This window comes from Macaca thibetana, chromosome 4 (genome assembly GCF_024542745.1).
Source record: "Macaca thibetana thibetana isolate TM-01 chromosome 4, ASM2454274v1, whole genome shotgun sequence".
NCBI classification, from domain to species: domain Eukaryota; kingdom Metazoa; phylum Chordata; class Mammalia; order Primates; family Cercopithecidae; genus Macaca; species Macaca thibetana.
In genome coordinates this window covers 76,419,032-76,436,896 of record NC_065581.1, presented here as the reverse complement: position 1 = coordinate 76,436,896, position 17,865 = coordinate 76,419,032, and the positions used below count along the sequence as shown (strand labels likewise).

Below are 17,865 nucleotides of genomic sequence, written 5' to 3'. Positions count from 1 at the left end.
TCTGAGATCCCCTATATCCACCCCCAACCTTTTGTTTCCCCCTTTTCTTTGTTTTTATTCCTCGCAATCCCTTGGCACAAAAAGCTTTGGGTTTCTGTTTTAATCCCTTAAAACCACGCTCTCTTCCTTCCTGTCTCCGGCCTGTGGCTTAGTGTTAATTGATGGAGAGGGTTATGTGATAAGACAGCTTATAATGGTAGGTCTTTCCAAAATAGTCTACCTGTTACTCTGTGCAGCAAAAACAGATAACCAGTTTGCAGGGAATCTGGATGTAAGGAAATGTGCTCAACTTTAAGGCTCTGTTGAATATAGTTTCATACTGTATAATTCAGAAGACTAAAGATCTTTTTTATCACATAACCTCTGTATAACAGTTTACAGTTTATGAAATGCTTTCTCCAGTATCTCACTTGATCATAAGCAGTACCCTTTGAGTTAGCTGTCATTATCATCTATCATGGATGAAGGAGACTGAGCCACTGTGATCAAGTCACTGTCCCAGATCATACAGCTTCTAGGTAGAGAGCCAAGATTCCAGCCAGGTGTCTTGAGCTCACATCCTGCATTCATACCATTGTATCACACTGATCCCCGGTAAAGATGGATTGTTCCTGACTGCAGATGTATTAAATGCTTGTTAATAGAAAGCCGTTGTGGGAGATTGCCAGAGAAATCAGCTTGGCTAGCTCTTCACATCCAGAGCCTCATGTTCATTCATCTGAAGGCATTCACATTTTCAGTGTACCTGCTTTTTTTATACAGTGCTTTTCCAAGTTTCTCTATTTTGAATAATTTGCATCCCATACAAACATTATTAGGTCAGTGTTTAGAGATTGAACTCCATCATATTGCCTGTCACTAATCCACTGCATAGAAAAATATGAGAATAATGTCATTAACATCAGTTTTTCTTATAATAGCTATGTAGTGCTGTGTTAACTGCCTATCAATTACAGGTAAAGAGTACCCTAGACTGAAATCTACTGAGTGACCTGACGGGTCTGAATGAAAGCCTAGCACTCCTAGACAACCAAGGATCTGTCGTAGCCAGAAGGGTTGAGTTTGTAGCCATGGAAGTAAGCAAAGACCAGTGGTCCACCTAGGAATTATCTTCGTATGCTCAGACTAAGATTTTGCCACAACTGACTGATTAACACAAGATCAATGAATGAAATATTCCTGTGCAAGAGAGTGGGGAACAAAAAGGAGAAAACTGTTTCTTCATAGTGGAGAAGGTTCCATGGAGGAGGGGAGATGGTTGATTTGGAAACAAGAGAGAAATCCATGACATGTGAGGTTCTGGAAAGAGGGCATATGATAGGCTATGGGTAACAGGCAGCTCTCAGGAATAGAGAAAGGTCTCTGGGTCCTTTGCCTTGAAGAAAAGCTTTTGTCTTTCCTAAAGACTTTTATGTATACTTAGGACCTTTGTTTTGCATACTTTTTTTATGACCTAAGTTTTTAAATTTAGCATTATTTTATGTGGACTTTTCATGTATTCACATTGCCTAACTTTTTAATGTCATTCACTGTTACATAAATATGCAAATAATAGTTTACTTAATCATTTCTCTATTATTTACTGATACATGAATTGCTTCCACTTATTCCATATTAGAAATAGTACAAATAAAGCCATATTTTTACGAAGAGTTTCTTTTTTTGAGTCCAGATTCCAAAATTGAAATTACTAGGTCATCATATTAGTCCTCTCTGTCTTTTTCATATTGCCAAATTGTTCTTTGAAATGATTATATTAATTTACAGTGTCACTAGCCTCAAACAGTAGGTTTTATGATCTCTTGAATTTTGTTCTCATTTTATCAGATGAGGCATTACCACATAGCCGTTTTATTTTGCTGAGCCAAACATCGTGTCAAATGTCAGTTTGCTATTTGTATTTTTTTCTAACGGGTGCTCTATTCAGATCAGCAGCCTATTTGTGCCATAGAGACTGAGTATTCACTTTCCAACTTCATGTAGTTTTAAAATGTTAGTCTAGTTTTCTGATTAGTTTGTTTTAATATTATTTAATAACTCTTAGCCAATAAAAAATATTGGGACATGTGGAGTGTCCAATAAATCCAAAGTATATTTTACTTTAAAAATAAAGAAAATATAAGGTATGTTTTTTTCCCATAGTATACACATCCTGTAAAGGAGTCAGGTTTGAGCTGTCACAAGAGGAGGCAGGTGCCGCCCCAGGGGATGGATCAAAACCTGGAAATAAATCAGCTGTGGGTGGCACGTAGCCTGGCTGTCGTGCCGAGGCTGGGAGTTTAGTAGAGATACTGGAGTTGATAATGGAAAAATAGTAATCTATGATAAATTTGTCAGTTCATATCAAGGAATGGGCTAGAAATCAAGGCTAGGCAAAGATGGGATGAAAATGTGCTTTTGTGGTTGGCCTGGGCTTTACCAGCATCCTGCCCTTATCTTAAAGGAACGGAGTGACTGGAACAAGCAAGTGGAACAAGAGGGTGGCTCCCAGGCATTCCTGCCACTGACCTCTGGCCCCTGTTCTTTAACTGGAATCGTCAAAGATAAATGAAAGTCGCTTAGGGTGAATGCACATTGAGAACAGGGAATCGCATCATTCTTTCACCATTTCTGCTTTAAAAGTCGAGCAGCAGTTACGCAGCTATCTACTGTGTGTGTGCATGCATGCACGTAGGTGTGTGCAAGACATACCCTGTTGTAACTTAGTTTTTCTCTGTAAAAAAATCTGTTGGCTTATCTTGTCCTGGGAATGAGGTAACTTTTTAAAAACATTTTTCTGATATGAGTTTTCCAATTTAAATACAATTCACTGAAATGTTTTCTTTCTAGTCTCCAGAGAATACAGAGGGCAAAGATGGATCCAAAGTAACTAAACAGGAGGTAAGTATATCTTTGACATCCTATATTTAATTATTTACATTAAAATGTTTAATATCGTTAGGATTGTCTGCATCTGCATGAAATGGGGAGAATCATATGAACAAAGTTTAATATGAATGAACAAGGTTGTTAAGACTACATAAAACAGCGATAAGTGTGTATATGTAGTCTCGCTTGGCCTAGATTTGTTTCAGTTGGATATATTGATGAGGTATTTTCCACTTACTGTGTTGTTTATATTTCTACCTGTCAGCCCTGCTTTCCGTTAAAGCAGATACTGAGAATTCCTTCTGGGCAAAGAGTAATATAGTAGGTAAATTCATCAAGGAGAACAAAGTCTGCCTTTCACAGCAAGAAAATGAAAGACTGTAGACCTCATAAATTCTATGCTCTAATGAGTAGATTATAAATCAGTTTTTAGGTTCTGAATATTTTGCCTGAGAAGGATCATCTCTAAAATCAAAAACTATAGGCCAGGCGCAGTGGCTCACGCCTGTAATCCCAGCACTTTGGGAGGCTGAGGCACGCGGATGATGAGGTCAGGAGATAGAGACCATCCTGGCTAACACAGTGAAACCCCATCTCTACTAAAAATATAAAAATGTAGGCGGGCGTCTGTAGTCCCAGCTACTCAGGAGGCTGAGGCAGGAGAATGGCATGAACCCGGGAGGCAGAGGTTGCAGTGAGCCGAGATCGCACCCCTGCACTCCAGCCTGGGCAACAGAGTGAGACTCCATTTAAAAAAAAAAAAAAAACTATAGAGGGATATACAATGTGTCAAAATATTAAAGCTTTTTTTTTTTTTTTTTTAATTGGGAACACTCTTAGGATATTAGGATACTTAATTAGGCAATGATCCAAAGATATTTTGTATTAAAATTCAGAAACCTCCAAAAGTCCAGAAACTTGGAAGAGATTCTTGGATTTGACCCTCTGTGGTTATTACCATGAACCTCTAAAAAAAAGATGGGCGAAACAGTAGGAAATGAGATATAACTTTGATGGCAATCATTCCCTTTGCACAGAGCTTTAGAAAACTGCAGCTGTTACCCTTGAACTTATCAACTAAAAGGGGTCATGAGTGAGACAAAAACAATATCTAGTTACAGGTTCTTTGATTGGGTGATTCATAATGTGGTTAATAATTCAGAGGAGTTTATCATGATACCAAAACCCCTGCACAAGATTGGTACAAGGAAATTCATTCTGCCAAGTGGAAAATCTTCAACAGAACCTATAAAGAAATAAGTTAAAAGCAAAACAAACAAAACCATCTGTCCCCATGATCCATGTACCTAGCATTCACTGTTTAACAGAGTTTGGAATAATCATGAAGTTTTTTATCCAAAGCAGAGTCACCACACATATGCGAGAACCAACCAAAAAATGATAAGAACCAACCAAAAAGTGATAAATGCTTGAATTTTCTTGGGAAATGGCAAAATGTGATTTTTAGAACAGTTGGCTAAGTATAACTAACCTTAATGTTTTTAAGATTTGGACAAAAGCATTTGGGTTTTTCCTTAGGGACTGGCATTTAAATTGATTTGTCAGTCAGAAAACCTAGGAACACCATGGCACCCAGTAATCTTTGATTGTCTTTCCAATTCCACTACACCAAAAGCAAATCAAGCTGGTGAGAATATATACATAAAGGATATGTGTGTGGTTTTGTACAGCTGTATTATACATTTTATTTTATTTTGTTTTATTTTATTTTATTTTATTTTTTGAGACAGCATCTCACTCTCTCATCCAGGCTGGCGTGGGTGAGGTGGCGAGATCACAGCTCACTGCAGTCTCTATCTCCCTGGCTCAAGTGATTCTCCCATCTCAGCCTGGGACTGTAGCTGCATGCTACCACACCTGGCTAACTTTTTTATTATGTTATTATTTTTGTTATTTTTATATTTTATTTTATATCATTTCTATGTATTTTATATATTTTTTGTTAATAAAAATGCTTTCTTGACAAGGCTCTACCTGTCATTTAAGCCAAGGCCAGATTAAAACTCATGATAATGACTTCAGAACATCAACACAGTTATTTAAAAAGTGAAAAGGTCAGTTAGTTTGCTGATGGTTTCGGGTAAAAACTGTCAGTATATTGATTTTTTTTCTTTCCCACTGGATTGACTGAATTTTTCAGTTATGTCATCGAGTGTGCACCATCTTGACTATAGTAAATGGATAACAGTTACTAAGGGGGATTCTCTTTTGAAAATCCTTTTCCACTGCCATATTAGAAGGCATTGTGCAGAAGATAGTACTTCAGGGGACTTGGATGGTAAACAACCAAAATAATACGTTATAGTCATTACCATCAACAGTTACAAACCCTTTTACATCCATTATTTTGTCTGGTCCATATAGTAATTCTAAAATGAGAGGAAGCAGATTATTCCTCGATAAAAATGTATAAGCACCTATAATGTGCCAAGCACTGTTCTAAGCTCTCCAGATCCCACAGTGAACAAAACAAGCAAAAATCCCTGCTTTCATGGCACTTCCTTTTAGTGGGAGAGAGAGTAAAATAAAATGATTGAATATTAACTATGAAGATAAACAAAGCAAGGAGGGCGAATAGTGAATGTCAGAGAAGTGCTATTTTGGAGGACAGATTGGCAGATGTTATCCCTATTTTAACTAGAGCAAAGTTCTCAGAGAAACATGATTTTCCCTGGGTATTAGAACTTGTAAATAGCAGAACCAGGATAGATACCTGCATCTCCTGCTCCAAAATCCGCTATCCCTATGGCCCTTTTATGGCAGTCCTAAAAATCTGGTAATCCAGTATCCATTTTTCTGTCTTGCCTATTCCCAGCCAAGGCTCTGAGGTACAAACTTTTCTACTTCCCAGTTTTGAAAAGAAGGCAATTTCTTTTTAAGTTTTTTTTTTTTTTTTTAATAGAAGCAACTTGACTTTTGGGTTTTGCTTGGAGGTACATGGTCAGGCTCAGGAGCAAAAAAATCTCTTAAAAATAAAAATACTCCCACATTCCAAAGGAATGGTCCATGTGTTTCAAGCAGTATCCAGCAAATTACAGTGATTCTATTGAATGTAGCTATCCCCGTGTACTTTGTCATTGGGAGATTAGACTTCTATGTTGCTTTTGCAACCAGGATATTAAAGTAGAAGATTTCATGTCTTTCAGAGTAGGCTTCACCAGAATTTTCCCCAACCTAAAGGATGATCATGCCTATGGGATGATGCCTATGGGATAATTCCATTGTGACCAGCACCTATATACCGTAGTGACAAACCCTCACATTTGTCATATCTGTTTGTCATATTTATCAATGATGATTTTTCATTCTAAAAGCCCTCCTTCCCTCCCTGAGAGGTAGTAAAATAATTGGATATTGGCAATTAGGAAAAACAAAGCAAGGAAGGGGAAGAGTGAATGTCAGAGAAGTGCTGAGGAGCAGTCTCTGGACCACTTTTCCTGAGGATTCACAATAAAAAAAAAAAGAGAGAGAAATTCTTAATATCTTTTTTTTTTCCTTAGCAGTCCCACCCAATCTGAGTCTCAAATGAGTACTTCACATGTTAGTGTTTTAACAGGGAAAAAATAGCAGTCTCATCTATTTCATATCCAATAAATATAGTCCCATAGTTTATAGATTTTAAGGCTGTGAAAGCTGATGGAACTTTCCAGGAAGGTGTCCATACTTGCATGCATAATCAGTACTGCTGACTGTGAGTGAAACGTTCATCTCAGCCTCCACTGTTTGCAGTGAAAATGAAAATGTCTTATGATGGCTACTGGAAAAGAAAATGTAAGAAAGGTCTTTTTTAATGGCATAGAAAGAAGAGCTGGGAAATTCCAGGTAGCAAGTCATAAATTGATTTTATAATAAAAGATAGGATTTTTAGGGACTGGCTACAGCTTAGGCTTTTTTTTGTTTTTGTTTTTTCCCCCTCATTAATTTCCTAGGCTTTTTATTTTGGAACTCCTGTACTGGACCTGAATTTTTAAAAGGTATTAAGTCCTTTGGATCAGAACAACTGTTAGGCTCTGCAAAGCAGTGCTTAGATTGGAATGTCTCTGGAAATCCCAAAGAGCTCTCTGGCATCACTTAGTCTATTCAGCATGTTCAGGTGTTCACATGGAGAGGAACAACAGTGTCACAGTTGGAGAGCTTTTCTCATGATTTTGCCTCACTTCATGGAGATTTTATTCAAGACAACTAGATGGCAGATAGGGAGGCAGTTTTGAGTTATGGCTAACATGTTTGGCCCCTTTTCAGGCCCCAAACTAAAGAGTAACTGAGTAGTGGCTCTAGGACTTCTTCCCCTCCCTACAAGTTCACAGTTGCTGTATGTTTCTGGTGATACCCCTGTTCATCTCAACACTTATTGAGGGCCTCTGCTACACATTGGAGCCACAGAAATACAAGAGAAGGTGGTCCTGTGCAAGAGGGGATGGAGACATGAGTCAGATGAAGTGAATGTGAGGCAAGACCAACGTGGTGCACATGAGTTGACATCAAGTGAAGAGGGAGTCAGATAAGGTTCTTTGACCTCTCTTTAGCAGGGAGACTGCCACTTTCATCTTGGAAGGTGTTGTTCTGCCTGCTGTAGTTTGTCAGACATGGGTTGTCCTTGAGGCCACACTGAAGCTTCAGAGCTGAGCTCTGTTGGGTAATTGGAAGGTGCTCTTTTCTCCTCTATGCTCAGAAAGTACATTAAAAAAACACAAGATACCCTCTTGTTGCCCGGTTTACTTGCAAATGTTGCCTTTTCTTCAGTATACTCAATACAGTTAACCATCCTGGGAAAAGTATTGCAGGATTTGGATTCTGGTTCCCAGGGACTTGTGGGTGCACTGTCAGGAATACACCCTTGAGAACCATAGCAGGCACTGTAGTTCCTATGGAGAATCTGACACACACTCCTCCTGTACTAATTCACAGGGCTATGTGCTGAGCTTACATGCTTTTACTCTGTGCAGTGAGTGTATCCCACCCAACCACTTAACCTGCACAGCCTCTCATTCTCAGCACATTCTCGTAGCTGGCCTTAAGTCCAGCTCTGATTTTTCCTCGAGACCCCAGGGTTAAAAGTATTCATGGAGGCTCTGGCCCTTCATTTCCTTCTGTAGTTTAAAGAAAGATGAGTTTAGCTTCTCTGGCTATTTTCAGCAAGAAAGTTCTTAGATGTGGAGATGGCAAGAAATATTTCTTCCAGTTTGGCCTGACTGGCTGACCTAGACTGACCTTAGCCCCACTTCAAGAATTCCATGATTCCTCATAATTATGGCATGGGTTCCTACTGACCATTTTTGCTGTCCCCCTTAGGAAAAATTATTTGAAACATTTAAGCTATTATACTGAGGCAAATTCTGCATGAGGAAGTGAGAACTAGGGAAAGGCTTGGATTCATTTATTCAGCAAATACTGAGTTTATACTGTATGTTGGCCAGTACACTACTGTACTGGAGATGGAGCAGTGAATTAACCAGACAAAAAGTATGGAGTATTTCTTTCTGGAGCACTTTTTTAAAAAGGCAGTTATACTTTTACAATGTGAAATCCCTTGGGGAGCCACTGTAGGTTGGATGGTAAGTAGAATATCAATTTTGTGTGTTATTGCTGAAATGCCTAGGACAGTTCTTTCAATTTAGATTTTCTTTGCAGGGTCATTTGCTGTTAACTTGTAATATCCTTGAAGAAAAAAAGATTTCCCCAAAATATCAATCTCTACACAATTTCTCTGTAAATTTTCTAAACTTTGAAATTAAAAGAAAAAATTAATGCACTTTTAATTCTAGTTAAATCCTTTGAACGTATACTACTAGATAAATGTGTTTGTTTTGTTATCGGTAAAAAGAAGGCTTTCTAGTTAACTGCCAAGATTTGTAATCATTTTCATTTCTAACATAGCAGCAAGATGGGGAACTCCTGCTATTTTGGTTTCTACACAATTGCATAAGTCTCTTCTTGTATTAACTTAAAAGCTTTAGTTCCATTTTTAAGGAGCTGGAGTCAGACTGAAGACTAGCTCTTAAATAGCACCTCAATGTTCTTGCTGTTGATTTTGTCATAAGAGTAGAGGTTTTAATTCGGGATAAAGCCTAAATTGATCTTCATTTCCCTTACTTATTCACCACACCCTGAGTTGGGAGTAGCTGTTTATTTGAACAGTGTACCTACCCCTTTTTAGAAATACTTCCTCTTGAGTGTCATGGTGCCCAGGGGACTTGGGATATGTTTCATTGTGCTTACCTGGAGAAGGTGATGGGAATCATACATTATAGTCATTCAACAAAGTAAGGTATATTAAGAATAGATTTTTAAAAATCAACTTCGTTTTGTATAATCACCAAAAAATATGTATATTTTCCATTCCCTTTGTAGCCCACAAGACGGTCTGCCAGATTGTCGGCGGTAAGTACCTTAGAACCACTTCAGCGTTAGTTCTTATGAGTACATGGTCCCTTTGTCCAAAGTGAAGCAGCAAAAGGAAGATTAAGATGGTTTCCCATGAGTTTATTTTCTTTTTGAAAATTACCTAGGGTCCTCACATCTAGCAAATTTGACCAGTGTTACCAAGCAATTGACTTGATCAAATGTGTCAGACAGTGGCCAGCCCCATTACGAAGGATATAAAACAGGATGTTGTTTGACATTGCTATATCTCTGACACAAAAGTAGTATATTAGGCAAAGTTCCAGTCTTCAGATTCTACCTGTGATGCGCTGAAGTGGACAGAATTCTGATTCTCTGTCCACAACTCATACTTTAGAATGTCTATATGAGAATGTTCTGAAAGTTGTCTGAATCCATATACTGTAGCCTCATTTCAGACCTTAAGAATCTTTGTAACAGTAATAATTCTACTTCGCTATTTGGAGTCTCCTTCGTGAGCCAGTAAATTCTTGTGGGGTTAGGATACAAGCTGAGATGGGCAGATGTGGCTGAACCTCCAAGGTGGACATCCTCCAGCTCTTCCTCATCAGCCTGTGCTCCCTACTGGCTCTTATGCTCTTCTCTTTCGCTGCCCTGCTAAGAGATTAGCTGGACTCCAGCGGAGGATTTTGTTTAAAATTCCTGCAGCCCAGGCTTTCCACTAAGAAGGTAGAGGGAAACGCACTGGTATTTTGACTGACACTATATTAGTATATCCTCATACTAGCTATTACAGAAGCTTCATGCTACTTTGGTCTTCAGGAAAGCATGGATTTCATTCTCAACCCAAATCTGTGTCTGGTACAATATAGGGAATCAAAGCAAAAATAGGTATTAGGACCACTCACAAGTTCGGAAATACAGCTGTTTGGATCAGGCGAGCCAGTGTTTCACGTGAGTCTCATAAGGAAGTGTATTAGTCTGTTTTCACACTGCTGATAAAGACATACTCAAGACTGGGCATTTTACAAAAGAAAGAAGTTTAATTGGACTTACAGTTCCATGTGGCTGGGGAAGCCTCACAATCGTGGTGGAAGATGAGGAGCAAGTCACATCTTACGTGGATGGCAGCAGGCAGAGAGAGAGAGAGCTTGTGCAGGGAAACTCCCATTTTTAAAACCATCAGATCTCATGAGACTCATTCACTTTCATGAGAACAGTGCAGGAAAGACCTGCCCCATAATTCAATCACCTCCCACCAGGTTCCTCCTATGACACATGGGAATTGTGGGAGTTACAATTCAAGATGACATTTGGGTGGGGACATAGCCAAACCATATCATTCTGCCCCCAGCCCCTCCCAAATCTCATGTCCTCATATTTCAAAACCAAACATGCCTTCCCAACAGTCCCCCAAATCTTAACTCATTTCAGCATTCACTCAAAAGTCCAAAGTCTCATTCGAGACAAGACAAGTCCCTTCTGCCTGAGAGCCTGTAAAATCAAAAGCAAGTTAGTTACTTCTAGGGTGAAATGGGGATACAGATATTGGGTAAATACCACCCTTCCAAATGGGAGAAATTGGCCAAAACACAGGGGCTACAGACCCCGTGCAAGTCTGAAATCCAGCAGGGCAGTCAAATCTTAAAGCTCCAAAATGATCTCCTATGACTCCTTTTCTTGCATCCAGGTCACGCAGATGCAGGACATGGGTTTCCATGGTCTTGGGTAACTCCGCCCCCGTGGCTTTTCAGGATACGTCTTCCCTCCTGGCTGCTTTCACAGGCTGGCATTGAGTGACTGTGGCTTTTCCAGGCACACAGTGAAAACTGCCAGTGGATCTACCATTCTGGGGTCTGGAGGGCAGTGGCCCTCTTCTCACAGCTCCACTAGGCAGTTTCCCAGTAGGGACTCTGTGTGAGGGCTCCAACCCCACATTTCCCTTCTGCACTGCCCTAACAGAGGTTATCCATGAGGACCCTGCCCCTGCAACAACGTCTGCCTGGGCATCCAGGTGTTTCCATACATGTGAAATCTAGGCAGAGGTTCCCAAACCTCAATTCTTAACTTCTGCGCACTCGCAGGCTCAGCACCACATGGAAGCTGCCAAGGCTTGGGACTTCTACCCACTGAAGCAACAGCCCCTGTACCTTAGCCCCTTTTAGTCACAGCTGGAGCGGCTGGGAGACAGGGCACCAAGTCCCTAGACTGCACACAGCAGAGGAACCCTGGGACCCTGGGTCAGGCCCACAAAACCATTTGTCCTCCTAAACCTCTGGGCCTGTAATGGGAGAGGCTGCTGCAAAGCTCTCTCACATGCCCTGGAGACATTTTTCCCATTGTATTGTGCATAGCGTTTGGCTCCTCATTACTTATGCAAATTTTTTCAGCCGGCTTGAATTTCTCCTCAGCTCAGAAAATAGGATTTTCTTTTCCGTCACATTGCCAGGCTGCAAATTTTCCAAACTTTTCTGCTCTGTGTCTCTTTTAAAACTGAATGCCTTTAACAGCACCCAGGTCACCTCTTGAATGCTTTGCTGCTTTGAAATTTTTTCTACCAGATACCCTAAATCATCTTTCTCAAGTTCAAAGTTCCATGGATCTCTAGAGCAGGGGCAAAATGTTGCCAGTCTCTTTGCTAAAACATAACAAGTCACCTTTGCTCCAGTTCCCAACAAGTTCCTCATCTCCATCTGAGACCACCTCTGCCTGGATTTCATTGCTAATATCAGTATAAGCATTTTGGTTAAAGCCATTCAACAAGTCTTTAGTAAGGGTCAAAGCCGTTCAGCAAGTCTCTAGAGAGTTCCAAACTTTCCCACATTTTCTTGTCTTCTTCTGAGCCCTCCAAACTGTTCCAACCTCTGTCTGTTACCCAGATCTAAAGTCACTTTCACATTTTCAGTTATCTTTCAGCAGCGCCCTACTCTTCTGGTACCAATTTACTGTATTAGTCCATTTTCACACTGCTGATAAAGACATACCCAAGACTGGACAATTTACAAAAGAAAGAGGTTTTATTGGACTTACAGTTCCATGTGGCTGGGGAAGGCTCACAATCATGGAGAAAGGCAAAAGGAGCAAGTAATGTCTTACGTGGATGGTGGCAGGCGAAGAGAGACAGAGCTTGTGCAGGGAAACTCCTGTTACTAAAACCATCAGATCTCATGAGACTCATTCACTAATCATAAGAACCGCACAGGAAAGACCCACCCCTGTAATTCAATCACCTCCCACCGGGTTCCTCGCACGACACATGGGAATTGTAGGAGTTACAATTCAAGATGAGATTTGAGTGGGGACACGGCCAGACCATATCAGGAAGACGTGTCAGTCACTAGGAGGACTTAAGAGCTGGGGTTGCTGTTGTGAATCTCCAGGCAGTTAAGGGAACACACACCTTGTAAGTCAAATGAAAACCAAAATTTACAACGAAGCTTTTCCTGAGCACCAGAAACCAGCAATATAAGCACCTTTCACTGAGATCATTCCCTGTGCTACGGAAACAGAGCCTCCTCAGAGGCCAGCAGGATTACGGACTTCAAAACCTCATTTCCTGGTCCCATCAAAACACTTGAATGCTGGGTCAGAGGGAAAGGTCTGCCCTACAGAAAATAATATAAAAGGAAATTGTTTACTGTAAATGGAGAAAACATGTATATTAATACAGTATATCAAAGCTTAGGATGACAAAATGTTTTAAATTCTGAAAATGTAAGAACCATCAAAGCTGCTATATTTGGTCTGCAGATCTAGGGTGATAAGAAGATTAATAAAAACATCTCTTACTTTTCAAGCTCAATTTTCTTTTTTATTTGAAAGGTCATTTCTAACAGCCAATCTTCTGAAATCGAACTGTCTACAATTTCCCTTTATGCATTTGATGAAAAGGGGCAGATTCAGTGTGAACCTGAATTACCTAGAGGCAGTAGGGAGGAACATGTATTTTTCTCCATAGGGGGAGACCCTGGCCAGTGTTTTCTATTTTAAAACCATTCTAGTGCCGGGAGAGATGTACACTTTTTTCTAGTTCTATGAGAGAAATATTTGCCCTAAAGTATCTACAGAAAACTCCTGGAGTCAAATGGTTATCTTTCCCCAGTTATCCGCATGTGCCACCTGGTCTCAGGCCCCCTGGGAAGCTGGCCAGGGCTGAAGCATTGTGTGGCAGAGGGACCGTGGTCACACGGTGTGTGAGTGCTGCTCATGGGAACTGGAGGGAGGACCACATGAGGCAGGAAAAAATAGTTTCCTAGGGGACTCTTTGGCTAATAATATCTGTGAAAAATTTTAAACTTTGAGAGCTAACAGTAGACATTTTATCATTATAATTATGTTCTCAATGAAAACCTCTAGGGACAAATAAGCCCAGCATATCTGGTTAGGCAAAAGATTCTCACCTTGAGCTGGCATTGGAGAGAATAAAAGTAGGAAGAAGCTTGGCAACAGAAACTCGAAATCTACATCAGAAGTGGAAGGATTTGGAAGTGATTTTGAAATACTTCACAGGCAGCGTCTTCATTACCAGCTGGGCTTTGCTAGTGATTGTGCTGTGATTTCTAGATTGTTAGGAAGGCCAGTGCAACTGAATTCACTGAGTCCTTTGGCCACGGGCCTGAGTCATCCCTCTTGCTGCTGTGCTGTGATAAAAGGAAGAACAGACACGTAGGAGATAGAAGCTTAGACCTGTTCCCGGAGAGCTATTCTGGACCAGGGAATGAGGAGTCAGCTTTTCGATCTCACCTGCAGTTCCCTTGTGAACCCAGGGTGAAAATAGTTATGAAATGCAGAGATCTTTATGCTGTTACCTGGTGCTGAAAATAGGATGAAATACTTTTTAATGACCAAGGCCTTGTCAAAATGGATAGTTGTCTTTGTTAGTCTTTTTGTGTTTCTTTTGGTGCTGACAGTTGTCTTTTTCAGTATTTGTGTAATTTAAATTATCTTTGCAGAAACCTGCTCCACCAAAACCTGAACCCAAACCAAGAAAAACATCTGCTAAGGTAAGAAGTGCTGTTTCCCACTTTTGGCTTTTTAAACAATGAACAAATTATAATTCCCTACCTCAGAATCATTCAAGGAAAGGCCATATTTAATGATCCAAGCTAAAACCGTTCCACTGTTATGGGCTTTCTTAAAGGCATAAAGCACAGTTTTCTGCCTTAATAGGAGTGTGTTTTCCATTTGGTCAGTGAGGCACAGGAAGTCAGAGATGTTGCTCTGAGAAGCCTCGTGTCCAAAGGGGGTTTGGCAGCAGCCTCGTGAACATGCAGTTCACATGGCGCGCAGCGGGGGTGAGTTTGGGCCCTGGCAGCACTGCCCCACTATGGGAGGAATTTGGGAAGGGGCTTCTGACTTCATCTAACTGGATTTTGCTAGCCAGTCTGAGGTCTAATAATAACAATATAATAATGCCAGCAGGTAATACTAGCATTTATAAGGCCCTTAGAGTATGGCAGATATGGTTGATTGCTTGACTCATACGACCTTCACATAAACTCTATTGAAGTAGATACAAATATCCTGTTTTGCAGATGAGGAAACTGAAATACAGAATTCTTAGGGAACTTACCCAAAATGGCTTTTCTGCACTCTACCCTTCGGTATTGTCCCATGTGAATTGTTTGAAACTTACGTGTATAGTGGTGTGAGTAGGTGATTTCAGAAACAGAACTCACTTTTGTTGTTTGGTCTTAAAATTAGGAACTTTGCTTCATCTGGGCTGCATTTCCTGGCACCTTCCCAGCTTTCTAGTCATGCAAGCCATGTGTCTCCACGTGAGGGGTTTCATTGGAAAGCAGCAGCAGAGCCACCCCCTGGCTGGGTTCTCCCCCAGCTCTGCCTCCTCCTTCCCCAAGTCCTGCTGCTGCTGTCTCCATGGCAGAACCACTTCTCCCCTTACTGGAGGGGAGGTCCACTGAACAAATCCAGGAGAGGAATCATTGTATTTTCCACACAAGAGAAAGTACACTGGACTTTCTGTGCAACCTGTTATTACATTTTCACAGAGATTCATATTTGTGCAGTGCAACTCAGCTGAAACCCAGCAAAATTGGGCTCCTGTGTCTCCATGAAGGCCACCATGATGGTGATGGTTGTACTTCACCTTGTGTTTGGACAGAGGCTGATTGATTTTGGCCATCATCACACCATGTCTAACATTCTCTTTCCCTCTGCTTTGATCCCCTATTAGAAAGAACCTGGAGCAAAGATTAGCAGAGGTGCTAAAGGGAAGAAGGAGGAAAAGCAGGAAGCTGGAAAGGAAGGTACTGCACCATCTGAAAATGGTGAAACTAAAGCTGAAGAGGTACTTTTCATAAATACCTCCCACTGATTGAATCAGTGTCTTTAAAGAAATTTCTCAGTCCTTCAGCCGGTGATAGCACATTCTTAATGTCTCTTTTTATTGCCTGTAATGTTATTGCAGATCCACATCTCTCGCTCAACTGTTAATGTCTCAACCTCCAGAGGCACCCCACCCAGCACACTGTCAGTAAAGGGGCAGATTGAAACAGTGAGAGTTAAGGGTACAGTAGAAAATTCTGCATGTTTGCAGTGACTAGAATCAGATAGTAGTGTGGTGGTTTTTTGTTTTTTGTTTTTTTTTAAATTATCATGAGTGGGAGCTTGCAGGTAAGGCTTCTGTGGTTGTTTGAAAAGCAGAAAGCAATAAATGCAACAAAATGTTTGTGTAATGTATTTCTGCTTTGTCTCTTCTTCACTCAGAGTTGAAATAGGTTTTGCAGTAAAGCTGGAAGAAAAAAAGAAAACAAATGTTCAAAACTGTGTGTTTGTGGGTGGAATTTCCTTTGCTTATAGTAGTTTTAGTAGTAACTATATATTTTTTTCCTTTCTTTTTCACAGGCACAGAAAACTGAATCTGTAGATAACGAGGGAGAATGAATTGTCATGAAAAATTGGGGTTGATTTTATGTATCTCTTGGGACAACTTTTAAAAGCTATTTTTACCAAGTATTTTGTAAATGCTAATTTTTTAGGACTCTACTAGTTGGCATACAAAAATATATAAGGATGGACATTTTATCGTCTCATAGTCATGCTTTTTGGAAATTTACATCATCCTCAAGTAAAATAAATATCAGTTAAATATTGGAAAGCTGTGTGTAAGATTGATTCAGCATTCCATGCACTTGCTTTAAAATTTAGTCCTGTGCATACTGTGGTGTTTTTACTGTGCATATTTGAATTTTTCATGCAGTTTTTCTAGAGCAATAATCAGTGGTGCTTTTGTACCTAGGTTTTATGTGATTTTAATGAAACATGGATGGTTGTGGCCACCTGCTGACTATTTGTGGTTTAAAATAAAAGGTTTACTTGTCTGCAAAATACCTGACTCTTAGTATCTTTACTGCATTTTGGGAGTGTTTCATTTTATTGTTGCAGAAGATACAAAGAATTTTGATGGACCTTGCCATAGCGGTATCTCCAATAAGTCAAATAAGATTGTTTCTTAATGTTCTGGCCTTTAACATTGTTACTATTTTAATAAAATCATCTATGAATGCTACTGTAGAAGAATTACATCTAATTCACTTTATACCAGAAGTGGCCAGCAATGATTACTGTATAATAAAACTTTATAAAGCACTAATTTTTTAAAATCCTTATAAATAGGATATAGTTCTGCTAAATCAAAGCTAGTAAAAAAAAAAAAAAAAAAACAACCATAAACTGAGGCTCAACTTTGAAAATCTCCCACTTTCAAAATCATAAATACTAAGTCACATTTGTATAAAATCCTTCGCATTCAGTTGAGGACTTCACAGCTTTGAAAGTGCTTTACCCAACATGAGCATGTTTCGGCCTCGCATCAGTTTGAGAATGGAGTTGGCACGGGTATATTAGAGCTCCTTTCTAGGATAAGAAATGGAGATGTGGAGTGTATTTGACTTACTGGAAGGAGAAAATCCAGGCTGGAGTCTTTTGAATTTTAAACAGTGTCTTTATGTCTATGAAAGGACATAGCAGTGCCAGGAACAGAGGAGTTATTTTATACGTGTTATTTTGTTGTTGTTGTTTGCAACCTGAGAAGTTTGGTAACTGCATGAGCACCCCAGGAAAGCTGAATTATGGGCATTCGGCTTAAATGAAGACTTGAATCTTTTAAGATGGCAAGTAGTGCCTGTGCTGCTCAGGGACTCCTGCAAAGAAGCTGTTGTTCCTTTGGGCCTTAGGTGCTTTTATGTTGTGCTTATCAACAAAGTTCCTCCTCCAGATTATATTTTGGGGCTAAGAACTTAAACTTGTCTCCTTGTCCCAGGTCTGTCATTAGTTGACTGCATATATCAACCGTATTATATACAGAATAATCTTGTTCATAGTTTACTTGGTTTCTGAGTATGAAACATACCTTAATTCATGAGTTTTGGACATGCTAAAAACTGCTTTACCTCGAAGAAAAATATCTAGTATCCAGTGAACACTTTACAAAAATATTTTCAGTATACAGTTAGTACTCAGTTGGAGTATATTGCTGGCTAGTTTCCAGTCCAGAAGTGAACCATAAATTCCCTAGGTTTACTTTTTAAAAAATTATGTAAGTGATACCAGTGATTAAAAAAAAGACCAAATACTACAATAATACATAAAGCAAAAAGTCAAAATCTTTTTTCC

General features: G+C 39.8%; 1 protein-coding gene across 24 annotated transcripts in view; it reads left to right on the top strand.

The window, feature by feature from the left end:
• Positions 1–16,575, top strand: part of HMGN3 (high mobility group nucleosomal binding domain 3) — a 1,231,743-nt gene extending 1,215,168 nt beyond the window's left edge. For 22 of the 24 annotated variants that reach the window (XM_050789665.1, XM_050789662.1, XM_050789655.1 and 19 more), the window contains exons 3-7: positions 2,830–2,880; positions 9,241–9,270; positions 14,184–14,234; positions 15,425–15,538; positions 15,659–15,988. In XM_050789665.1, the coding sequence (XP_050645622.1) occupies positions 2,830–2,880; positions 9,241–9,270; positions 14,184–14,234; positions 15,425–15,538; positions 15,659–15,790 (378 nt within the window). In that variant the 3' untranslated portion in view covers positions 15,791–15,988. Of the gene's footprint in view, positions 1–2,829; positions 2,881–9,240; positions 9,271–14,183; positions 14,235–15,424; positions 15,539–15,658; positions 15,989–16,095 lie in introns of those variants that run through there. The other 2 variants (XM_050789641.1, XM_050789642.1) reach the window with 2 other exon arrangements.
• Positions 16,576–17,865: the final 1,290 nt, after the last annotated feature.